Raw genomic sequence first — 26,977 nt, 5'->3', positions numbered from 1 at the left:
AAAGCGAGATAATGAATGTGTTATGTTTGAAAAGGATGAGTGTCTCCACGGCAAGTGACCATTGGTCGGAGACTTTGGGGTGAACGGAAATTCTTCGAGGTCATAATGGTGAATTCGAGATGGTTGGCTCGTAGGGTGAGTTCAACGGTTGAGAAATCTTGGTTCAATGATGGGGCTGTTATTCAGCTTGGGAAGGGAAAAAGTTGATTAGACAACCAATTTCAGGTTGTGGAACAGGAAGATCAGTGGATGAGACGAGACGTCGTGAGGTTCTATGGTGGTGTATCGAGGTATCCGAACTTAATGCATTGGATTTCGGATAATTTTGAGTCTTGAGTGGAGACGGCAGGTGGTAGGTCAAGTATCTATGATTCCAGTGGGAGTCCTTCCGGTTAATTATAGCAAGTGAGATTGTCCAAGAATATGGATTGCAGCAGAGAAGGGCATTGTATTATGGCGATTGCCGCCAGATATAGTGATGCATATTGGGTAAGTGAATGCACCTATCTATGATTGGTTCGTGGAGTGTGTGAGTCAACTAGAGGTTGTTGTGATGCTACAGGAAGCCGTAGTAATCACTAGTTAGAGGTTGTTGTGATGCTACGGGAAGCCGTAGTGCTCACTAGTCAGAGGTTGTTGTGATGCTACGGGAAGTCGTAGTACTCACTAGTCAGAGGTTGTTGTGATACTACGGGAAGCCGTAGTACTCACCAGTGAGAGGTTATGGTGATACTGCGGGAAACCATAGTACTCACCAGTCAGTTAGAGGTTGTGGTGATACTGCGGGAAGTCGTAGTACTCACCATTCAGTGATGTGGTGCTACGGGAAGACGTAGTACACATTAGTCAGCGGGAAGTTGTTATGATAAAGTACTCTTAGATCTGAGCATGGCGCAAAAGAGTTTTAGGCATGGGGTGGCTCTAATTTATAAGTTTTTGGGAACCTGGTGGTCAGACCAAGGGCGAGACCGGGGTCTCCTCAATGATCGGGAATCATTATGTTTTGAGTAAGGTGTGGTCATCGCAATCCGAAAGAATGGGATAAGTGAGGTACGTATGGGTTGTGGGAAATGAGTTCTGAGTCGAGTGCTTCGTTGGGACGAGTGGTTCCAATTTTGGGTCGGACCAATCTCTCGAGTTTGAGTTGGCTCTGGTGGTGCGTTGGATAGGCGATATGAGATTCTGGATTCTGAGGTGGGTTCCATGTTGACGGGTATTGTTTGTCATCTGATGTCTTAGACCTGTGTGGGTCAGTACTCGGGTACGGGAAGTACCGCAAGTTGCGTGGAACTATGAGTAATAGATGATAGGGGTCGGGGTTGAGTTGATCTTCAGTTGGGAAGGTAGCATTCGCTTAGGGTTAAGCAAACTTCGTTACTTGTGTGTCACATCGGGCCGATGTGGTTATAGTAAGAAGGAAACCATGGAGACGGTCGGGATAATGCAACGACCCTAGAGGTTCATGATGGGTTTTGAGCATTCTAACACTTCCTAAGTGTACATGCAACCCTAATAACCTTGGATCTATGTTTTTCTAAATACATGCAAATTTTGGTTTCCAAGGTTCATAAACCTATCTAGCATACATGGGGAACTTTAATCCTAAAAGGATGGATAAAATTACATACCATGTAGTTGTTTTTTATTCCTTGAAACCTTGTGAGCCTAGAACCCCTAGTGTGATGCCTCAAATGCTTCACACAACACCAAATGCTTTTGGAATGACTTTTGAGAGAATAAACACACTCTAAAAATCGGCCTAGCCCTCACTTCACTTTTTGTGTTGCCGTTTTTGGTGGAGAATGAGTTCCTTATATAGTGTGACACATCTAGGGTTACACCATGTAAACCCTAATGGGTCATGTCTCTTCATTTTCATGACCCATGGGTTTGTAACTCCCATGGAGCATCCATGGAGCATCCTATGGGTTTAACCCAACTTGATAATCCATGGAGCCTCTTAGCCCACTATACAAGTTATGGATGATTTACATAATCAACCCATATATTTAATTAGTTATCTTTTGATCACTTAAGTAATTCCAAATTAATTCTTGATCAATACTAATTAAATAATACTATTAATATATTAGAACTTATAATATATTAATAAACCACAAGTGTTATTTCTCTCATTTAGTCTATCCAAATGCATGATGCCACGCAACCCAAATGGACCATGCTGAGTCGGGTCAAGTACATACCAGAAATAGTTATGGAATTAGACACCTTATCCAACAGTTCAACTGTTGGGTCGAGATCATACCTGGTACTCAGTGTTAAAAAGGGATACGAGGAATGGACCTGAGGCTTATGATTTCCAAATGTCCGAGGACACTTCAGAGCGAGCACGATTATTCTTTTGGGTTTGAGGGCAGAGAGTTGGGAATTCTTTGTTCAGTTGGGTTCCGATAGCAGTTTAGTGGATGAGCCCTGGTGGGACGTGAACCCCTCCGTTTCTTGGGTCGAGATTCGGATGGTTGTTATGTTTGGTATGAAGGATCGGTAGCCGATTGGTGGATTATGTGCGACATTTGTCACCCCAGACCTGCCGGTCTAGCATTTGCAAGTAGCTTAGGTGCGGGATTGTCAGTCTCGTATAGATCTATACACAAGTGTCACGTTCTCCCTCTAGGAGACTCTGGTTATAATACATGACTTTTGTTGGTACTTAGGTAAGTACTTGAAGATAATGTCTCACAAAACTATATTAACGGTTTACGTATAATGTAGTGAATTTTTTTTCTTGTAATGTTTGTATGTAAATGTTTACATAGTATGAAAAATAATTATTCTTTTAAATGTAACACCGTAAATTTTCAAAATAATTTTTCGCAAATATAGAAACATTTCTCATTTAATTTCATAAAACACTAAGTTTAAAATTTCCAAATTCGTATCATACAAAATCCCAAGATCACATATATATCAAAAGTCCCATGCGTGTGTACAGATCAAGCCGGTGCCTTCCCACGGTCATCGCTAGTACCTGAAACAACAACACTAACACTGTAAGCACGAAGCTTAGTGAGTTCCCCAAAATACCACACATATAACAAATATTAGCCACTCGAGGCTATGACTCTATGGGTCCATGCACCCAAACTCTGTGAACCCTCATGTTCTAACTCTGTGAACCTTCCGGTTCTAACTCTAGGAACCTTCCGGTTCCAACTTTGTAAACATGCACAACATAAATCACGTAGAAATAATGCGGTACAAAACATAACATACATAGCATACAAATACTCTGTCACATAACTCTGGTTACCTACTCAAGGTAAAGTATAGTGAGAAGACTCACCTCATGTATCTCGGTATCTCACGAATCCTGGAATCCCTCGTGCTCGATCCTCCGAGCTCTAATCCTCCTATAACATCATATGTCTCTACTTAACACTTTTATCTCTAAGGTTGACTATCTCTAAGAAGTCAACACAGGTCAACTCTGGTCAACGGTCAACTTTGACCGGACTCGGCGAGTGCACTAGGGCGACTCGGCGAGTCTAGACGTTTTCACCAACTCTCTAGGATTCCCTTTTTACACGTCGAGTACTCCCCCTGACTTGACGAGTTCCATCTGGAAGAATCGCGGGGCCACCCCGACTCAACTCGCCGAGTCTCAAGAACAACTCGGCGAGTCCCAGTTCGACTCAGACCACCTGTCAACCCTCTCTAACTCGCCCTGACTCACTGAGTCAACCTATGACTCGACTGGACCACTCACTGGCCGATCTAAGGGCAATCTTCAAGCTACTCGTCGAGTCTGTTCGTCGGACTCGGCGAGTCCATGCCATGCAATCACTCAAACTTGCTTCTAAGGTCAGATCTGCTCCAACAATTCGTAGATCTGGCCTTCCTAGACTGATTCATCACGTAAAGTCCCTATCTTGGTGTTTATAACACACCCCATGGCTTATATATAGCATTTTGACCTAAGGCATAAGGATTCCAATCCAAAACCTCCATTGATTCACAAAAAGCTTGGGCAAAGGGACACTCTGGACCTCCAAGGGTCCAGATCTATGGTCTAAATCGCTTAAGGGACCAAGGGAGCACTAGATATAGCCACAAAAGGGTTCAATAAACCCTAAATCAATATAAACATCAACATAGAAGAGGATAGCTCGAAGATATTACCACAATAGTGATGCTCTGGACTCAAAACTCTTAGAAAGTGGCTCCTCTTGCTTTTCCCTTAGCTGATCCTCCCTTTCCCTTGCAAGATGACACCTCCAAGATTAATAATGGCCTCCTACTTTGCTCCAAACGCTCACACTCGATTAGGGTTTCACTCAAGGGACTGGTGAGCACAAATGGCGGCCATAAGGCCCTTTAAATAGGTCCCAAACCCGGGAAATTAGGGTTTCATTAAACAGCGCGGACTCGCCGAGTCCATACCTTGGACTCGCCGAGTCCAGGCGCGAACCCGCGTCCAGAATCGTGATCCTACTCGGCGATCTGAGCTCTAACTCGCCGAGTCCCCTCACAAAACATCAAAAATTGAAAGCATAAAAGATACCTGGAAATCCGGGCTGTTACAAATAATTAATTTATGTGCCCCCATCCGGGTAAAATAGTGTGTATGTTCCATAAACTAAACCTATTATAGTTTATATAAATGTTTCATTGAAATAATGAATCCTTTGCATACTATTATCAATTTACCATGATAATAAAATGAATTGGAATAATTATATATTTATGTATATAATTATACCCTTTTTGCTCAACATGTTACAAAAAGGTTAAAGTTTTCTTGTATCAAACTTGTACCCATATGTATATTTATATTTAGTAAAAATATAAACGTAACGGTTTGTATATTAACACAATTTATCTTGTGTTTTACTTGTGTTCTCCCCCCCATAAAACATATAAAAATCGTGAAAATTATAGGGGTATGAACTCACATCGGGTGTGTTCTTGGCTGGATAATGAAGTGATGGCAGTGTTCTTCAATTTACAGTACGTAAACATGTTTGTATCCTACGAGTATTTAACACACAATATTGTGTGTAATTTAGTTAATATATTAAGAATATGTTATAAAATTGCAAGATAATTTAAGGAATACTTACAAAGCTTCCTAAAAATCAAATGAGGAAATGGTCTCCTGGGGATTATTTGAAGATGTTCTTGAGGGGCACTTGAAGATGTACTAGGAATCATGCTTGAAGTTAAGAAGATGTGAAGGAGTTCTTATGATTGTTGAGAGCAAATCATGTAACTACAAAGGTGAAAATGAAATTATGAAATGTGATTTCGGTTTGGCATATAAGTAGGGGTAGAAATTGATTTGACATATGCCTTGGGAGGTGTATTCTATCACGTTGGGAAGTATGCCACCGTTTAAAAAGTGAGAGATTTCAGCTTATCTTCATGATTTCGGTCAAAAGCTCTAACCGAGAACCAAGGGTTCTTGGTCTAAAGGGTCCTCGGTCATGGAAGGGTTCTCGGTGGGGAGGGATTTCGACCAAATGGGATTTCGGTCTTGCAATGGAATTTGATTCCCAAAATCGAAAACCCTTAAGGTGGGGTTATAATTCACTATTTATTAGATTTAACCTTTAACTATTTCAATTATTTGACTTATGTTTGACTCATTTGACTTTGGTTTAATTTGTTTGACTTTTATTGACCCGAAATAGCCGGTTGTTACATTATCCCCCCGTTAGAGGGAATTTCATCCCGAAATTATTTCTAAAGTGGGTACTCATGAACTAGGGAAGAGATGCATGTATTTTTGTTTCATCTGATCTTCTCGTTCCCAAGTGAATTCAGGTCCTCGCTTAGCGTTCCAGCGAACATTCACTAGTGGTATACGACTTTGTTTCGTTCTCTTGATTTCCCTGTCCATGATTTCCACAGGTTCTTCTACGAAGTGTAGGCTCTCGTTTATCTCGATTTCATTGAGTGGGATTACAAGAGTCTCATCGGACAGACACTTTTTTAGATTGGACACATGGAAGGTGGGATGTATGTTACTAAGTTCCTGCGGTAGTTTGATTTTGTTAGCCACCAGGCCGATTCTAGAAAGAATCTTGAATGGTCCGATGTTCCTTGGATTTAGTTTTCCACGTTTTTCGAAACGTATCATTCCTTTCCAGGGTGAGACCTTTAACAGGACGCGGTCACCAACCTAGAACTCTAAGGGCTTTCGTCGTTTATCCGCATAACTCTTTTTTCGGTCCCTAGATGCTTTTAGTCGTTATCGAATTTGGACGATCTTCTCTGTAGTTTCTCGTATGATCTCAGGACCGGTGAGGGTGCTGTCAGGAACTTGTTTCTTTGCTAGTTGCATATCACCCACTTCAACCCAACACAGAGGGGGTCTGCACTTACGACCATAAAGGGCTTCAAACGGAGCAACTTTGATGTTAGTGTGATAACTATTGTTGTATGAGAATTCGACGAGTGGTAAATGGGTATCCTAAGCTTTACTAAATCCTATCATACAAGCTCTCAACATGTCTTCCAGTGTTTAAATGGTTCTCTTGCTTTGCCCGTCAGTCTGTGCATGGTACGTTGTACTCATGTCGAGTTTGGTTCCCAAGGACTTTTGTAGTGATTGCCAAAACCGTGAGGTAAATCTACTATATCTATCGGAAATAATGGATATTGACACACCATGCAATCATACTATCTCTATAATGTACGTCGTGGTTAACTTCTCCATCTTATGATTCTCTTTTATTGGTAGGAAGTGTGCGAATTTGGTCAACCTGTCAAGGATCACCCAGATGGTGTCGAGTCTACCTGTCGTCTTGTGTAACTTGGTGATGAATTCCATGGTTATCCGCTCCCACTTCCACTCGGGTATTTTTGGTTGTTTTAGTAAACCCGAAGGCTTTTGGTATTCTACCTTGACTTTGGCGCAAGTTAGGAACTTGGCCACATAGGTAACAATTTCTGCTTTCATGTTTGGCCACCAATAAAGTTTCTTGAGGTCCAGGTACATCTTGTCTGAACCGGGATGAACAGATTATCTGGTCTTGTAGGCTTTGTTCATAACAACGTCTGTGTACCCACCAAATCTTGGTATCCAGATTCGATCAATGAGATAGCGAGCTCCGTCATCCTTGAATTCAAGGTTTTTATCCAATCCTATTAAGGATTTACTTGACACATTCTCGGGTTTCAAGGCTTTCGACTGAGCCTCTCTGATATGCGTGGACATGTATGAATGGATGGTCATTGTTAATGACTTTACTCGGCGGCCCGAGTACTCTTTTCGACTAAGGGCATCTGCTACTACGTTGGCTTTGCCTGGATGATCGCGAATCTCACATTCGTAATCATTTAGTAGTTCTATCAATTGTCGTTGCCTCATATTAAGTTCTTTTTAATCGAAGATGTGCTGAAGACTTTTATGATCCGTGAAGACTGTACACTTTGTACCATAAAGGTAGTGCCTCCAGATCTTTAGAGCAAATATCACTGCTCCCAGTACGAGGTTGTGTGTGGTATAATTGACCTCATGATTCTTAAGCTGTCTCGAGGCATAGGATATGACATTTCCTCTTTGCATAAGAACACAACCTAGACCTTGCTTAGACGCATCGTAGTAAACTACAAAATCTTTCGTCCCTTCTGGGAGGGACAAGATCGGGGCGCTGCATAGGGTTCGCTTTAGTGTTTGGAAAGCAGTTTCCTGTTTCTCTTTCCAATTGAAGGTTACACCCTTATGAGTCAAGGTGGTGAGTGGCTTTGCGATCTTGGAAAATTTTTGAATTCACCTCCTGTAATAACGAGCGAGGCCTAGAAATTGACGAATTTCTGTTGGCGTTCTTGGGGTTGCCCAATTTTCGATTGCCTTGATTTTGGAGGGATCCACATGTATCCCTTCCTCGCTAACCACGTGATCTAGGAATTCCACCCTTAGAATCTAGAATTCGCATTTCGAGCACTTCGCATACAACTTCTTCGCCCTTAATGTTTCCAGAACTTGTCGCAAGTGTTGACTATGTTCTTCCTTATTTCGGGAGTAGACTAGTATGTCATCGATGAAAACTATTACGAATTTGTCTAAGGTCGACACACAAGGTTCATCAGGTCCATGAACACCGTGGGTGCATTTGTTAATCCAAAGGGCATTACTATGAATTCATAGCGACTGTAGCGAGTTCTGAATGCGGTCTTGGGAATATCTTCCTCCTGGACTCGCAGCTGGTGGTATCCGGATCTTAGGTCGATCTTTGAGAAGAAACTTGCTCCTTGTAATTGGTTGAAGAGGTCATCGATTCGAGGTAAAGGGTATCAATTTTTTATGGTGAGTTTATTTAATTCCCGATAGTCTATACATATGCGGAACGATCCATCCTTCTTTTTCACGAACAAGACCGGTGTTCCCCAAGGCGAGAAGCTCGATCTAATGAATCCTTTGATTAACAGCTAATTCAGTTGGCTGGACAATTCCTGCATTTCTACCGGTGCTAAACGGTATGGGGATTTGGTTACGGGGGTAGCTCCGGGAATCAAGTCGATTCTGAACTCGACTTGGCGTTCGGGAGGTACTCCTGGAAGATCCTCGGGAAATACGTTGGGGAAGTTACAGACTTCGGGAATACCCTTGATGTCTTTTTACCACCTGTTTCTTATCTATCGCATGATCTAAGAAGGCGTAGTATTCTTTGCGAAGATACTTTTAAGCCTTGACGCAAGAAATAATTTGAAGGTTCATATCGGGTTTGTTTCCATAAATGATGAGGGTTTCACCACTTGGAAGATTAAGGCGAATGGCTTCTTCGTAACATAGGATATCGGCATGGTGAGGACTTAACCAATCCATGCCAATGATGACGTCGAAACTTTTTATTGTGATCGGCATCAGGTCGATTTGTAAAGATCGGTTATTTAGAGTGAGGGTACATCCTATGTATATATCATTAGTGTTTTCTTCCTTACCGTTTGCCATTTCTATGGTGAATGTGTCTTTTAGTGATTGAGGATTTTGTTTAAGTAAGTGTTTAAATTTATGGCTCTCGAAACTTTTCTCCGCACTACTATTGAAAAGTATGCATCCATATGAATTGTTGAGGAGGAACGTACTAGTAACCATGGTAGGATCATTCACAACCTCCTCCTGTCCCATTGTTAACACCCTTCCCAATCCTCTGACATTCTTCGCTTTCAGACAATTCCTCTTGAAATGTCCCATTTCACCACATCCGTAGCCAGCCTGACCCACTCCGATATTAGTGGTTTGAGTGGTTTGTTGTGTCGGTGCCTTACAGAAGCGGGCAATGTACCCTTCTTGTTGCAATTAACGCAGTGCATCTCTTGACAGGCTCCATAATGGTGAAAGTTGCACTTATCGCATTTTGGGAGAGTGCCGACATATGGTTTGGCGGGTGCTGGAGTGGCAGGAATAGTAGCAGTGTGAACTGCCATAGTTTGTTGCTTCTTCGCGGGCTCTTGTGACAATTGGCCCTTGCTTTTATTCCAAAACTTCTTTTGTTGCCACTTTCTTCGAGTTGTTCAGGAATGGTTGTCATGAAGCCCTGGCAGACTCTATGATCCACAAGTGTTTGTTCCAGATGCTTGGCACTCTCAAAGGTAGATGGGTTTGCAGCTATCACGTTTCCTTGAATCTGGGGGGATAGTCCTAAGATGTATCGTTCCACTTTCTTACTTTCCAGGGTGACTATCCCGGGACATAGTACTGCTAGATCACTAAATCTGGCAATGTAGGCTGCAATATCAGAGTCCTTCATTGTCAATTTCTACTTGCTCTAGCTTTTGCACCTCGCCCCTCGGGAAGTATTCTGCTAGCATCAAAATCTTTAAGTCTTCCCAGTTCATGGTGAAAACTATAGGGGTATGAACTCACCCAGGGTGTGTTCTTGGCTGGATAATGAAATGATGGCGATGTTCTTTAATTTACAGTACGTAAACGTGTTTGTATCCTACGAGTATTTAACACACAATATTGTGTGTAATTTAGTTAATCTATTAAGAATATGTTATAAAATTACTAGATAATTTAAGGAATACTTACAAAGCTTTCTAAAAATCAAATGAGGAAATGGTTTCCTGGGGGTTATTTGAAGATGTTCTTGAGGGGAACTTGAACTGGGAATGGTCCTTGAAATTATGAAGATGTGAAGGAGTTTTGCGTTAAACCTTGCAACCTTTCGACGATCCTTATATCCACGAAGAGGTTACGAGACGCTCTACACTACTATCTACTCATACTCGCCATAAGATATCCCGAACGAACCTCCACTTTCTATAAAAGCCTGAGCTGACAAATTACCGAAATACCCTTTGACCCCAAAACTCAAACTGAATACCCGAACATCCAAATTACATTATCCAACTCCAACTGGGTCCAAAACTTAATTCCTCAAGGATCCGAAGCCTGCTAATACCTAATCCCTGATCACCATCCCCAAAAGGGGAACGATTCGAAACAAGGTGTTACACATATTAACACTTAAATTATGTGTAGGTAAAGACAATTACCAACACTTAACACACTTCTACCCACACATAACATGTTTGGATAAAACACCCTAACTTCATCAATTGTCACATCACCATTCCACTTATTACATTGCTTTACCATTATAATCTACATTTTATGAAACTCTTTGAAAATTTTAATGGTTGCCACATCATAATTTCACTAAGTATACTAATTTTATATATTTATATTTTATAAATAAAACTAGAAAATAAAATTAACTAAAAAATAAAAATCAAAAATTAAAGATTACAAGTTACTATTTCAAAATTATAAATACCATATTAATTAAAAATGAAATGATAGTATAGTACATTATGTTCTTCGACATGATTTAAGGAACATTTTTTGGAATGTCACTTGGTTATAATGTAATAATAAAAGGTTACCGGTTTAAAATTTTAAGGGAATTAAATAAGATTTTATTGTTTTAGATGATTAAAAAAATAATTTATAAACAAATGTTGTTTACTTACAAAATTAAAATATATCATTTTAATTAACTTCATAAAATTACTTATTAAAGAGAAAATAATTAAATATAAAATAAATTAGAAAATAATAAACATATTAGTTATATAGAATAAATTAAATAATTATTTTCTAAATATAAATATCATTGAACGATTTAATTATATGCTTAGGTGGAAGCTTCACAACGAAAAAGCTGAATTGATATAATGTCACATCATCCGTTCAACTCCTTATTAGAGATGACCTAAGGCTGAGGAGTAGTGTCTTGTTCATCGAACTCTACATCAACTAAAAGCTCAACCAAACCTACAACCTATTTTTATCGAGGATAGAGAACCGACAAATTCTTGACGAGAATGGGACAAAACCTCAACATGTCTAGCACCCGACATGGTGTTGCTGAGTCACTCCGTCAAGCCTAAAGTGGCTGGAGTGAGCTTTAAGAAAACTTTTATCTCTAATTATAACAAGTTTCTCAAAAACTATAAGATAATAAGAAAAAAATGACACTTACATTATTGAAGATGCTCTTAGGCTAGAGATTTTCCAAAAAAAATCCATCATAAAATTAACAAAAAATCTTTAGTTAGGAATCCATTTTACAATAAATAATGATTTCAAATTAACCCATTACGAAATACAAAAAAGTTTGATCATTTAAAAAGACAAAATTGCAAGAATGGTTCCTATGGTATGTCAAAACTTGTATGTTTGGGCAAAAAAAGTTTGGACTAGCACCAATGGTCCAAAAGTTTCATTTTCTTGCGATTTTGATCCAATTTGGTTTGAACATTTTTGTAAAGACGATTTTGCCATTGGTTTTTGCTTTTTTAGTTTTTTATTTATTTATTTAAATACTCTTATAATTAAAAGAAAAATAAAAAAGAAATGCATCTCTCTCTCTCTCTCTCTCTCTCTCTCTCTCTCCCTATCTCTCTTTGTTTGATAAACACCAAAGAACATATTAATAGATTCAAGAACACTCAAGAACATCTTCACCACCACCATAGTTCACCACCAGCACCCTCTACCACATTCGTCTCCATCTAAACTTTTCACTTCATCTCCACCAAAAAATCATCACATAAACAAAAACCATACACAAAATTAGATTTAATGAACACACACACAAAATCATATCAGGTTCAAAGATCTGAGGTTAAACGTCACCTGACTCGCTTTTTCAAAAAATTCAACACACACACATAGATTAAGCGCACACACACACACACAAAACCTAAAATTTGATTCAAAGATCTGAGGTGGAACACAATCTAACTTGTCACATCTTAAACCCTAAACTCATTGGATTTGAAACACAATTTTTCTTCTTTTTCTTCTCTCTCACAGATCTGAGGTGGAACACCACCTCTCTCTCCATCTCTCTTACATATTCGATAATGGGGAGGTGGTCAGAGATGTTTGAAACAAAACCTGAAATGGTAGCGTTTGTCGATTGTGGTGCCAAAAATCACAAGCCGTCGTTTCTACTAGGGTTTGTAGAGTTGCTTCGGTTGGCGGCGCTAGAAGCTATGGTTTTACTAAGGGTTTCGTCGATGATGAGAGAGATACAGATCGTCTCCGACAGATTTCATGTCCGATTATGGCTGAGGTCTAGTGGTTTCCGACGGAGGTCCGATTACGAGCCTACCTCCGACGACATAGATCTGAGAGAGAGAGAGAGAGAGAGATCCGCCCTCCGAAACCCTCTTTCCATTTCCAACGAAAACATAAGCTAGTTTTTTCGGCAAGAGATAAAGGGTATGGTGAAGGTGGCGACTCCGATAATGCGTTGGTTTCCGATGAGAGGCATCTAAATACTGTCTCTGTTTTGTTGTAAGAGAAGAAGAGAGACGGGGAAGAACGAAAGGGGGTATTTTAGTTTTATTTTTTTTAATTGTTGAGAGAGAGAGAGAGAGAGAGAGAGAGAGAATTATTTTGTTTTTTTAATTTTCTTTTATTTATAAGAGTATTTAATTTCTTTTATAAAAAATTCAAACCAAATTGCATCAAACTCACAAAAAAAATAAAACTTTTAGACCATGGTACTACTCCAAACATTTTTGTCCAAACATAAAAACTTTGACATATGAACTATTCTTACAATTTTTTCTTAAAAAAAACAGGTATCAACTTTTCTCATATATTTAATGCAAAGTGAAATAGTTTTATCATTTTTTTCTTAATATTTAATTGTAAGTTTTGAGTACCCATACATAAATAACTATTTACTAGGGGAATCTGGAAGCCTAAAAGTAACAGAGGAAGCCGTATATTCTTGCATGATCACTGACTTTTGACAGCCAAATATTTTAAGGTAAATGCAAAGTGAAGAATACCCTTTCAATCAACAAAAGTTTGAAACTTTGATGGTAAATTACTTACCTAAACCCCAATCAAGTATACCCTTTACCTAAAATTTAATTACACAGACAATCCCCGTATTCATTTTCCTTTTAAATTTATGTAAAAGAAAATATAAATATTTTCCTAACCAGCCAAATCATGGAGTAGTTGTGCCCCCATCAAATTCCTATAAGGCAAGTTCTGTCCTTGATCACCTTCCAAAAGAGAAGAATATTGTACTGCAGTTTGGCAATCTTCCATATGATCTCTAGGGTAAAGAAGGGACACCCCACCACTGCCGCCGCCGCCGCCACCGCCACCACCACCGGCATGTTGTTGTAACCCTAATGTCAAAGAAACCCCTCCACCACCACTACCACCAGCTCCACCGCTACCACCAAAACTGTGATTGTATGCTGAAAAGTCTAGCTCTACTGCACCGAAAGAATCAGCTGAGACCCTTGCAAAACCCTGGTGGAAGTCATGATCAAGGGTTTTCGTTGTATGGTGGTCGTGGTGGTTGATGATGGAAGAAAGACACTCAGAATCTCTCCGGATGAGCTGATCAACCGTCGGTTTTTGCTCCATTTGTGGGATTCCGGTGTTTTCATCAATGGCCGAGACACCTTCAATGTTTCCGTGATCATTCTCTTTCGTTTCTTCCACGTACATCTCCTCCACCATGGGCTTCCATAGTCTAACCCTTGCATTAATGAACCAATTTGATACCTATGCTCAAGCAATTAAAAGCATAGAGTAATTAAAGTGGTTAGAAAAAAATATCTTTATAATGTAAGGCAAGTATATATGTTGGTACGTATATGAAATTTTGTAACACTATGTCTTTTTTAATGTAAAAACGTGAATTAATTAAATGTGAAACCAAGAGATCGATATGGACATACTTGGCTTCTTGAAAGACCGGTTTGTCTGGCTAGAATGTGTTTATCGACATCACTAGGGTACCTGCAATTTTTCGGGTAACCAATAGTTGAGTATCATGATCATATATATATATATAGTATATATATAATAAGTTAATATAATTAAATATATGGGGTACAAAGTTTTTCAAATGTAACATGGTACATCTATATGTTTTATTTATATAGCTTTTGAAAATATTTTTTTATTAGTTAATGCTAGAAAAGAATTAAAAGAAAACTATATTTTGTGGATGAGACTAAAGAAAGGGCACATATATGGTCCCTATAAGAAATTAAAAGATGTATTGGAATATTATCAAATCCACAAGCAAACATAAGAAGAAGGCCCCAAGAGAAGAAATATATAAATAAAAAAATATTTGTGGGATAATATGACAAAAGATTAATATGGGCATCAAAATGGGGATAGATGAAACTAATGATTGAGTAGGAGAGATTGTAATGGAAATACTTTTACTAATTTTTATATTTCAAGCAAAACAAACATAAAATTTAAGCCTTCAAGAACATCTGTACGTTGTTGTGACGACCATTCCTCAAGAATTAAATTAATTACTGGGTCCAAATTATGAACTAATAACCCTACAAAAAGCTTGTTAGTTTTGTTTTTTGGATCTTAAAAAAACGAAATTTCTCAAGATCATTGGATCGAGAGAGATGGCTTACGGGTGGAGGAAGTGTTCAAAGAGCCAAGCACGAAGAATGGATACAGATCGCTCAGGCAAGCCACGTTGAGGACGCCATGGATGGCTATCCATCATCGTCATCTGTTGAAAAGCCCGTTGTTGCCTCAGTGTTTGATCAAGAAGCCTTAGTCTGGGAGTCTCCCCTCTCGTTGCACCAGGGGCAGAAATGTCTTTTTCTCCCATTGCCTTCTTCGTCACCTTGATCTGACTTACAATTCCATCTCTCAAACACCTAAAATGTCTTGACATTGCCTTTGAAGCCAAAGCTGAATAAACTTTTGCTGCACCATTACCAGCCACTGCTTCAAATGAGGAAACCACTGCCTTCATTTGATCACAGTAATTATGGTATTTTCTGTCCACCTGTTTCAAACAATAACGACGAATATAAACCATGTTTTTATTTTTTTTAGCTCATATGTAAATGTATTAATATCATAGATCAATTTTTAAGAAACAAACATTCAACAAGAATAGGGGTTTTGGAATTAAATGAAGCAGCAAACTTGTCACCATGTGGGCATTAATGGAAAGACTAGCAGTCACTCAATTAGTTGAAAATCATATATAAAGATAAGAACTTTCGACTAAAAATGAATCTTTAATCTTTCAGACTAAAGAAAAAAAAAGAAAAGGAAGGATCTTTAAAAGAAGACAAGATCAAATTAAACTACTCCAGTAATTTGTATTATACTGAATTTGGTGATTAAAATGAAGAAATTTATACCTCTTCTAGCATTTGAAGGAGCTTCGATTTTCTTTTTTGCAATTCCAAGAATTCAAGAGAATTTAAAGGTTTATTTTTTGAAGAACTAGCATTAATATTATTCAAATTATCCTGATCTTGCCATTCATGACCGGTTCTTTGAGCCTTTGTCTTTTTTGAATGATCGTTGTGCTTTGTTCCAAGATTGCAGAACTCAGTGAGAAGATCTTGTGCAGGTACCAAGTACCTTGAGCTTCTTATGTTGTACTGTTGAGCACCACCTGAAGCCATGTTGATAATAATATTTTCTGATTTTCTCAAAAACTCATCTTGATTATCTGTCATCATGTCATGTTGCTCATGCATATTCATAGGCTTCCCAAAATACCCCTGGTGATGATGATGCTGATCTTGTGGTGGTTGTCTTACAAGCTCAAATGGTTGAATTCCAATGGTGGAAGGATTGGTCGAAGAGAGAGAAAGAGAAAGACCTTGACTTGGTCTTTCATTTGGTTCACATGGGATCAGAACACATCTCTGGAGAGTTGATTCGTCAAAGTGACAGAAATCTCCGGCGCCGACGCCGGTGGTCATCATGGGTTTGGAAGAAGATGAAGGAGAAGAGGGTTTCCAGAAGAGATCTGAGTTGTGACTCGCTGAGTTGTGTTGCTCAAAGTTAAAGAAGTCGTTAGGGTTACTTGATGCGTTAACATAAGGATCAAACCCTGTGGCAGTTCCCACCATCATATTGCTCCTTCTTATGATCTTCTGTTCTTCAACCATTTCAACTCATCATAAAATCACGACAACGTACGATGAAATAATCTCCAAAAAGATTTAAAAAGAGAATCTTTTTTTTTTTTTTTTTTTTTTAATCTTTATCCAAATTTTCTTGCTTCTTCCTGACTAAAAAAAACCTAAAATATCAAGAACATGAAATAGGGAGCTCAACCGCGGGTGGAGGTGGATAAGGTAGAGACCCTTTATGTATTTATGAAATTTGGTGTTATGTTGAAAAGCAAAACATGTGATCGAAGGGAGATCAGTGGACCTTGAAAGCCAAAACCTAACAAAAAATGATCAGATAGAGCTGATGAACTATCGGTGGCGGAGGCGGTGGCGGTGGTGGTGGTGAGGGCAGAAGGGGAGTGGCTGTGGGGGAGTGGAGACCCTTTATGTATTTATGTAATTTGGTGGTGTGTTGAAAAGCAAAACATGTGAAAGGAGAGTGATGCCATGAAACCCAAAACCTAGGAAAAAGGTAATTAAGCACACAGAGATATACGTGATGAGATATCCCTCTCTGAAATAGTGGTAGAGAAAAGGTGGGGGGTGGGGGTAGGGGTGTTTGATGATATGATGGATTGATGATAATGATTACCCCTCATGAAATTAATCACCAATACATAACACATATATACATACAAATAAATAAATATATGTATCTAATATAGTCCAGAAAAGACTTCCTAGAAAATGATAAAATTATCATCCTCGATCTCAATTAAAGAAATCGCGTACACCCAACGGTTAATTTAGCACGTACGATAATTTACTAAAAATATATAGTATATGATATTATGTATAAACCTTAGATTGTTCATAAACAATTACAAAATTGAAGAAATTTATGATAGTAATTGTTAAATTAAAGGTCTTATGTTTTTACAACCTAAATTAGTAACTGTTTCGAAAGAGAAGGAGACAATTTATATATAAGTCAAAATATGCAAATTTTTATTATATTTTTCACATAAAATAACAATTAAATCTCCCCCACCTTCTTACAAATTACTTTTTTAAGTTGAATGAGTTAGATTTTAATGTTAAATTAATTGATAAATATTATTTTTGTCTTGAATGAAAATATAATAAACTATGAAAAGTTGTTACCAATAAATCATTTAAAATTATTTTACAAACTACAAATGTGTCTATGTAATAATATAATATATCTCGATATATTATACTAAAGTATTGGTCTCTCCATTTCAAACAAATAATCAATGCCTTGCGCCCTTAGATTATATATATCGTCTAACAAAATAAAATTTAAAGAAAACCTATAAAATAAAATCATTATTATCACTATCACTGTTCACCAATATACGAGTGGCAAGCGTTTTGTAAAGTCAAGAATGGTACGCAAACAAATACACGTTCAATTAAATTGTTAGAATTTATCGAAACCAACACTACATAAAATACAAAAACCTAAAGAAATAAATATATTATAACTTTAAAAAAGAAGTAATTAATGAATATATTAAATTTACAGCTGGTCTTATTATTATTATTTTTTTGTACAAAAGGGTGCAACAGTTTATAAAACATAAATTCAAAGTATACATATAATGAATGACGATGCTATAAGCCGCCATATGACATGCTTACATGAACGCTTGGAACATACTATACATAAAATATACTAGAAAATAAACACAAAGTACAACCTATATATACACACACATGTACGACCCACCCACATGCATCATAAAGATTTGTTTTGTGCACAAATATCGAGAAACATAAGTCAATCAAGAGTTTGAAACCAGTCTTTTTGCAGAGGGAGTTTAATCTGATCATGGTATGGGATGGGTGGGGCTTCAATTTTCTGATCAAAAGATCGAAAAGAAGTACATAAATTTTATATGTCACTCTCTCCCATTTTTAAACCTAAGCTAATTGGTCAAAAATTACATATCATCATTAATTATTAAGAAAAAGATGCACTTAATAATGTTATGATTAGTGCAGGCATTATTGTATGCTTGTAGAATTAAGATGTCATTTAGTTATCCTCTTTTTTAGGCAATTCATAAATAAGCCTAAATATTTTAATATAAAATTAAATTTTAAAGAATATTTGTCTCTCAATAGAAAAACAATATTTAATCATCTTCATAGCATCTCTCTATGCGGTAAAACTTGTACACCAACCTCTCTATGGTACTTTTGAATTTTCACTTTTTGTACATGCCGAAGGGTAAAATGTTTAGGGGTTGGAGTAGGCCGATCTATTATCAATATCCACCACCCTATTCAAAATGATTGGTACGGTATGCATTTAAAATTGTAAATTAATGATTATATATATATTTTTTTAAAACACAGAATAATTTACAAGTTTTACTGCATAATGTACAAGTGTCGATAGAAACATAGCTTTAAAATGGAGAAATTTGAGTTGCATTGTGAAGAGGGTCATGAATTTGGATGGGTGGTCCTATATTTCCAATTAATTCTAATTAAGACACCTTTAAAGCACTATCCCACACCTATCTCATCTCTCCCTCTAGAAATGGGACCATCATTATTCCGTCCAATTTTTCTTTACTTTGCATCTTTTTGCCAATTTGCTTGCTTGTTTCAGATTGTCTTCGATCAATAAAAGATGTTTGTGTGGTATTAATTTTACAACAACCCTTATGATTTTTACTAGGAATTTATGAATTAAAGAAAGTGAACAATAAATGAATGAAATCGGCGAAAAAAACAAGGCTCAATTGACAAGCATACATTCAATGTTTATTTTAAGTCTACCATTTCTTCTTAAGACCCTAATCTATACCGCGTTTTGATTAATCCAAAAAAAAAAACCTTCCCATCTAACCCACATGTAAACCAAGAAAATATCTTTTTTTTTTTTTTTTTTTTAAATATTAAATAGTTTGAAAAACTAATGTCATTTCAACATTTCACTTGACATCGATATATGATTGGTTAACTGGTTCGGTTAAATATTAAACACAGATCAATGAACTAACCATTAGCATCGGCCACAACCTCTATGGCTTTGTACACAATCTATCACTACAAACCAAGAACCATAAGTAAGAAGTATGATGTAATAAACGTAAAGGTCTTGTGGATGGACATATAGATAGAACAACATTCAATAAAATTAAAAAGAAATGTTTTTTTGATGTTTAGGTGAGAATGCAAATAAAAGTAAAGTACAGGGGTAAACGTTAAAAATTTCCTTTTGTCCTATAACATTTGCAGTATGGCCCTTGTTCCAATGTAATTGTTAAAAAGTGACCCCTGATTAAAAGTAAGTAGCAGAACTAGGAGGAGGAGGAGACACGAAGGCAAAGTATGTCACGCGCACGACATGTGAGTTTGTCCCCGCATACAAACTTTATTTTTCCCTCAATTAAAAGCAGGTGGTCCAGTTTATGACCCAAACCTTTCTCCGGCGCTTGTCACCAGGAGTGACGCCATAATAATCAATTTTTAGAAGTAAGTTTAAGAGTAAATTACACGAATGGTCCCTATGGTTTAGGGTAATTTGCTCGTTTGGTTCCTAAGTTATTTTTTTAACTCGGAAAATCTTTACTGTTTGTTTTTGTTACGCATTTGGTCCTGATTTTACCTAAAAAGACTAATTTGTCCTTGATTTTTTTAATTTATTTAAATAAACATACCCCCAACCCCATCCCCTCACCTTACCCTACTTACACTATCATTTTTCTTTATTTAAATAGTAGTATTTTTAGGTAAAACAAAGACCAAACGCATAAAAAAACAAACAATAAGGACTAAACGTATAACAAAAATAAACAATAATGATCAAACGCATAGCAAAAACAAATAATATGAACCTCCCGAGTTAAAACTATAAGTTAGGGACAAAACGCGCAAATTACCCAAACCATTGGGACCATTCGTGCAGTTTACTCTAAGTTTAAATGTAGGGATATTAATCAAAATGATTATATAAGCCCTCCAGCGTACCGGTAACGAGTCGGTTCGTTGTTTATTTGGCAACGACTACAGTCCGTAAACACCACCCCAATGGTTTGTGATCGACCGTGGTCGTGGTTATTTGTAGTGTCCATAACGAGCTAGGAGCATGGATTGTTGACTTTGTTGACTAGCCGTTCAATGGCTAATTTTTGGGTTTTTTATTTTTTAATATATTTTCACGTATAAATATCACTACATACAATCATATTTTTCACATCATTATTCTCTTCCTCTATTTATATACATACATTTTTATTGTTTTAAAATCCAAAAACCATGAATCTCAATCAAAATACCCCACCAAACCATCGAAACCACAAGCCAGATAACGTTTTCGTGTTAGACACAACCCCACCCTAACATGCAAACATGGAATTACCCCAAGGTGGTTTCATGAACTTGCTCCAAGGTGGTCCCCCTATTCCGCAAACGCAACTATTTCAACAATCATATCAAGCTTTCACACCCTATAAACAACATTTTCCACAACAATTCCAACCCGTTTTCGTATACAAACAACCTTTTTAAACACAACCATAACCACATTTTTCACCACCGGATTTCGTAGCCGAAACACAAGTAGAACAACCCCAACAAGAAAAGAAGAAAGAAAAAAACCCCTAAAAACACTCAAACCAATCAATGTGAAAATGTGCATTGGATAAAAGATAAAGAAGAGAATTTTAACACAAACATGGATTTCAGCTTCCCAAGAACCCTTACTTGAAGATGCTCAAACATCGAATTGTTTTAGGGAAAAAGTTCGAATCATGTTCTATGGTTTGATTGGAAATGAAGGCCGAAATCCCGACCAAATTAGTTCCAAATGATGCGATTTGAGGCTAAAATGTATTGAATTCGGCCGAATATACAACAGCCTTACCAACCTACATAAAAGTAGGTCAAACGATTTTCATGTATTTAGCATGACCATAGAACAATATGAAAATACAATACCGACCCACAAACCTTTTCCCTATCTCAAACCGTGACTAAAGTTGAAGTATGCTCCAAAATGGAAACGTATGACAAAAATGGACTTCTTCTAGTTTGAAGCGTTCGAGAAATGTTGGTGGAAGTTCATAACAACCTGATGGTCAAACACTCATCAACATCAATAATGAGTTGGTGGATCTTGAAGATGAACAATCCCTTTAGTGACCGATAAAAAGAAATAGAGCAAGGAAAACGGCTTCCGGTTCAGGTTCAACAAATCCAGCTTCTAGCATTATCAATCATTTTGGGAAAAAAATTTATTGATATGTCCAACTAAAAGAAAGCAAGATGGCGATGATGACTCGGGTGAAAAAAATGAGAAGCACGCAAACATCATTACAAACAAAAACCGATTTGGAGATATTAAAAATGAAAGCTGACGGCCATGAGAGAGAAGATTTGAAGATATTTCTTGCATTGAAAGAATCCATCCGAGCTAGATATATGAATATGAATTAGTTTTTTTTTCCATGTTTGAGATTTTTAAGTTTTTTATTTTTTTTTTAATTTTTTAATTTTTGTTTTTAATCAATGTATTTGTTTTTATTTTTATGAATGAAAACTAGTTTTAAAAAAAATATCAAAGTTTTTATTTTTTAATCAATGTATTTGTTTTTAATTTTATGAATGAAAAGTAGTTTAAAAAATATATAGATTCTTATTGTGTTTTTTATTTAATTAAAAAAAGATCATGTGTAGTGGTTGATAGTAGTTGTTAGACAAAACTGCACAAATGGTCCCTGTGGTTAGCTGAAAATTGCCACTTTGGTCCAAAAAGATTTGGAATAGCACCAGAGGTCCAAATTTTTCATTTTGTTGCGAGTTTGGTCCAACTTTCTATAAACTTTTTCATAATGACTATTTTGCCCTTATTTTTTTTCTTTTTTAGTTTTTTTTATTATTTATATACTTTCTTGATTAAAAGAAAAAATAAAAAAGAAAAATTGCATTTTGTATTTTATTTTTATAATTTTTTATAAGAAAATAAAAAATTGAAATCTCTCTCTCTCTCTCTCTCTCTCTCTCTCTCTTTGAAACAATCAAACATTCGAGACAAGAATTTCTCCTTCTTTCTTCTTCATCCCCTGGAAACACACACACAAACACATACAAAAAATTCTTCATTTTTAGGGACGAGATCGGAGACGTGAACCGATTTTGGAGACAAGCATTTCTACGACAGCTCTAGGGCTTGCTTTAACAAGCGACTCCAGCTCCATCGTGTGCGACTTGAAGGCAACACATATGAGGAGGAGCTCGTCATCTGATGAGGATATCGGATATGTGAACCCGAGAACCCCTTAACTCGATCTGAAGCCCTTCATCAGATCTGATTCCGTGTGTTTGTGTTCATCAGATTTGATTTCATGTGTGTGTGTGTGTTCATCAGATTTGATTTCGTGTGTTTGTGTGTGTGAGTTTGTTCATCAGATCTGCTTTCGTGTGTATGTGTGTGTGTTCATCAGATTTGATTTCGTGTGTGTGTTTTTCAGATCTGATTTCGTGCGTGTCTATGTTAATCAAATATGGGGTTCATTAATGTGTTCTTGAATGTAAGTGTGTGTGTTCTTGAACTCTTGATGAAGCTTTAGATTTGGCAATAATCTTTTGGGGGAGAGCTCAAGAACAAACCCAGATGTTGTGTGTGTGTGTGTTGTTTTTTCAAGAATGATTTTTAGGTGGAGATAGAGGTGGTGGTAGTGGCGGACCGTGTTGATGGTGGACTGTGGCGATGGCGGACGGTGGTCGAATGGTGGTGATGGCTATGTTCTTGAGTGCTCTTGAATTTATGATGATGTTCTTGGGTGTTTATCAAAACAAACCCAGAGAGAGAGAGAGAGAGATGTTGTATATGAGAGAGATTTCATTTTTATTTTTTTTTATTTTGTTATAAAAAATAGAAAAATAAAATTGAAAATGAAAATTTTCTTTTTTATTTTCTCATAAAAAATTATAAAAATAAAATACAAAATGCAATTTTTCTTTTTTATTTTTTCTTTTAATCAAGAAAGTATTTAAATAATAAAAAAACTAAAAAAGAAAAAAATAATAAGGGCAAAATAGTCATTATGAAAAAGTTTATAGAAAGTTGGACCAAACTTGCAACAAAATAAAAAGTTTGGATCTCTGGTGCTAGTCCAAACCTTTTTGCACCAAAGTGGCAATTTTCAGCTAACCACAGGGACCATTTGTGCAGTTTTGTCAAGTTGTTATATCAAGTGTAATGTGGTTGGTAGTGGTGATGAAGCGACACCATCATATTAGGTTATCCACAATACCCACAACTAACCACTATAATGGTTAATGTTACATCATCACTATATTCGATCATTAAAACTATGATCATTAAAACTATGAGATACCTACCACTAACACTCATTACACATTATCTTTTTAATATATTTTTTTAAAAATACAGTAAAATCATACAATTTTTTTAACTACTTTTTCATTCAATAAAAAAAATATTACATTAATTTAAAAAACGACATTACTTTAAAAAAAGCTAGAATAAAAAAACAAACAAACATAAAAATTCAAAACACATGGAAAAAAAAATCAATCTCCGTTCATTTTTGTTGGTACAAATGTTTCGTGACATCTTCTCGAAGATTGAAACACATTTCATTGTTATGAATTTCAACAACTCGTACTAAAAATTTAGTGGTTATTGGTACAAACTCTTCCATTTACCATTTGTTTAATTATATCCTTGTCCCAGAGTCGTGTAGCATATTTCATTTGTAATGCCCGGATCCTGGTATGTATTTTAAATCAATTTATTCATTTTTGTACAGGAACTCGACGAGTTGTGTAACGCCCGTAGATCCGGGCTAGTCAATTTAGGGATAATAAGGGTCGAAAACGATTTTTCGGCAAAAGATTATCTAGAATAAATAATCTTAACCAAGTTATAGTATATGTCACAAGGTTTCCGTACATATAAAGAACGCCGAAATCCGAGTTATAATGAAGAAGTTATGGCCCGTCGAAGTTTTACGGCAAAACCGGCACGACACCGGGAAGCTTAAAAAGTGAATTTACGATAGAAGACTTTTTAGCCTTAGTTATCTAAACCAAAGTCGTAGTGTATGTTAAAACGAGAAAATCCATAAAAAGAACGCCCAAATCTGACTTCGTATGAGGAAGTTATGATTTTTCAAAGTTTCGGCTTAGCAGTGTACAGCCCGAAACTCGAATTTTAGTTTGAGTGGTTTTTGGCTTACGCGACCTAAATGAGAGTTAAAGATCTCATTAATAGGAACTCAACGGTAAAAAGATGGACGAAAACGGAGTTCGTATGAAGGAGTTACAAATTCTTCGCGGTCATTTAACAATCTAAACGCCTCCTACTGTTAAATTTATGATCGGTCGAGAATTAGCCGACGGAGCCAAAATGAAAGTTGTAGATATTATTTTTACCTACGCATGGATATAAAGAACGTCGAAAACGGAGATAGTATGAGATAGATATGGACGAAGCTTAGTCTCTACTCTTCGAGCGTGATAAATTCGATACAGTTTTATAAATCCGAGATAATATGAGAATTAGCCAACGGGGTCTAAATGAAAGTTGGAGTACTCGTAAATACCAACATGTGCATATAAATAAAGTCAGAAACGGAGCTCGTATGCGAAAGATATGGACGAAGCTTAGTCGCTACTCTTCGAGCTCGATAAATACGATACAGTTTTTGTAAATATGAGATAGAAGAAGAATTAGCCGACGATGTCTAAATGAAAGTTGTAGTACTCGTAAATACCAACTCGTGGATATAAATAACATAGAAAACGAAGCTCGTATGCGGAAGATACGGACGAAGCTTAGAGACTACTTTACTATAAAACTCCTATAAATACAAGGGTGGACTCCTCATATTTTCTTCACACCATAAGCCTCTCTTTCTCTCTCTAACTTCTCTCTAGCCTCCCTAAACCCCTCCTAAGTCTAGGGAACCTCCCTAGCACGAGAAGAAAGCCCCGGAGCGCCCGACGACTCCGAGAAGAAAAGCTTTCGGCTCGGAAACGCTGCTCCAGCGAAGCCCGGTTTTTAATAAAAACCCGCTGTAAGTGAGCTACGCCTATACTATATTTAATATAGATTTTATTTAATTATAGTAACATTATTAGGACCTTAAAATAATTATTTGGGCTATTATTATGAGTTATATTGAGTGTTATTTAACGCTTATATAATACTAATAATAGCTAGACTATTAATTAGTCGCGCTTAACATTAAAAACTAAACCCTAGTGGTATTGATACTAGGTTTTGTAGAGGAAAATTGTTTTGAGATAACGAAGTGTTGTCTGAGTTCGGAATCACCACCTAATCAGGTGAGTGCATGGTCCCTTTCATCTTACACATAGATATGAAGTATTTTAATATAAATTACGTGTTATGTGTGCATATTGTCTGAATACTTACTGTCTATGCTGGTGAAAGATTTTTATACATGTTTTAAATGATGTAAATTGTATAAAGTATTTTATATCTACAAAATATGTTGGGTAAAACATGGGTAGATGAATGATGAGGGATAAAAGCTGAAATAGAGGAACATTAGTAGTATGGACCTAGTGCCCTATAGGTATACATTGGCAGCAGTAGACCTAGTACCCTATAGATGAGCACTGGCAGCTACGATACAACCCGTAGATGATTTACATCTACGGTAAACGTCCTAGCAGTTGCGCTCTAAGGATAGTATTGGCAGCTGCGCCTAATAGGGAGCCTTATGACCAAGGTTCTAAATGGCGTGAGGCGTGGCGTGGCGGCAAGGTCAAGCCTCAAGCTTAACGAGCCATGGCGAGCCATGACGTTTTTCAAGGCGTGATGTAAGGCGGCGATTTTGTATTAATTTAAAATTATATTCCCACATAAATATAAAATTATATTCAATATAACCACATTTTAGAAGTATTAGATCAATAGCTAGTAACAAAAATTTAACGAAAACCACAATACCTGTATCTCCGATTAGAAAAGACATAACAAAGAGCAAAAACCTGTGTCTCAAACGAAAAAACACGCGCCATAACACGCCATAACGCGCCATGGCGCGCCATATCACGCCTTGCCACACGCCACGCCTAACAGCAACGTTATTAGGCTTTTCGTAACGGCGGAGCCACGCCTCACGCCATGGCGCGCCTTTTAGAACACTGCTTATGACCATGACAATAGTGTTTAAAGGTCAATACCGGCAGAAGCGCCTCATAGAAAATGTCCCAATTCTGGCAGTTGTGCCTAAGTGACAATATTAGGAGCTGCGCTTGACCAATGTGTCATTGGCAACAATGGACTTCATGTTGTTTCCTTCGGATGATCCTTAGGAATGAATGAATGAGAAATAGCCGATTCTTAGGGTAGATCCTTAAGAATAAAGAAGATAATGAGGATGGGTAATTGGGTTGATTGTTTGATTGTTTAAACATAATAATTATATTATTGTGGGTTGAAAACCCTATGTACTCACCAGGTTTCCCAACTTGACCCACTCAGTTTATTTATATCACAGGTGTTGATATGAAGTCACATTGCACTGAGAGATATAAAAGAGATGTAGATCACTAGTGTAAATGAATGTAAGTTCAGTTTATG

At 37.0% G+C, this 26,977-nt stretch overlaps 1 protein-coding gene across 1 annotated transcript; it reads right to left on the bottom strand.

Moving 5' to 3' along the window:
- Positions 1–13,260: 13,260 nt before the first annotated feature.
- Positions 13,261–16,998, bottom strand: LOC111886514 (homeobox protein BEL1 homolog). The gene is made up of 4 exons (XM_023882768.3): positions 15,649–16,998; positions 14,902–15,284; positions 14,194–14,254; positions 13,261–14,017 (listed from the first exon to the last, which is right to left on the bottom strand). Exons 1-4 carry the CDS (start codon positions 16,408–16,410, stop codon positions 13,433–13,435), a joined length of 1,791 nt encoding a protein of 596 aa, XP_023738536.1. The 5' UTR covers positions 16,411–16,998; the 3' UTR covers positions 13,261–13,432.
- Between the last annotated feature and the right edge of the window lie 9,979 nt (positions 16,999–26,977).

Source organism: Lactuca sativa, chromosome 3 (assembly GCF_002870075.4).
Source record: "Lactuca sativa cultivar Salinas chromosome 3, Lsat_Salinas_v11, whole genome shotgun sequence".
NCBI lineage: Eukaryota > Viridiplantae > Streptophyta > Magnoliopsida > Asterales > Asteraceae > Lactuca > Lactuca sativa.
The sequence above is the reverse complement of the archived record's forward strand: the minus strand, read 5'-3'. Positions and strand labels throughout refer to the sequence as shown.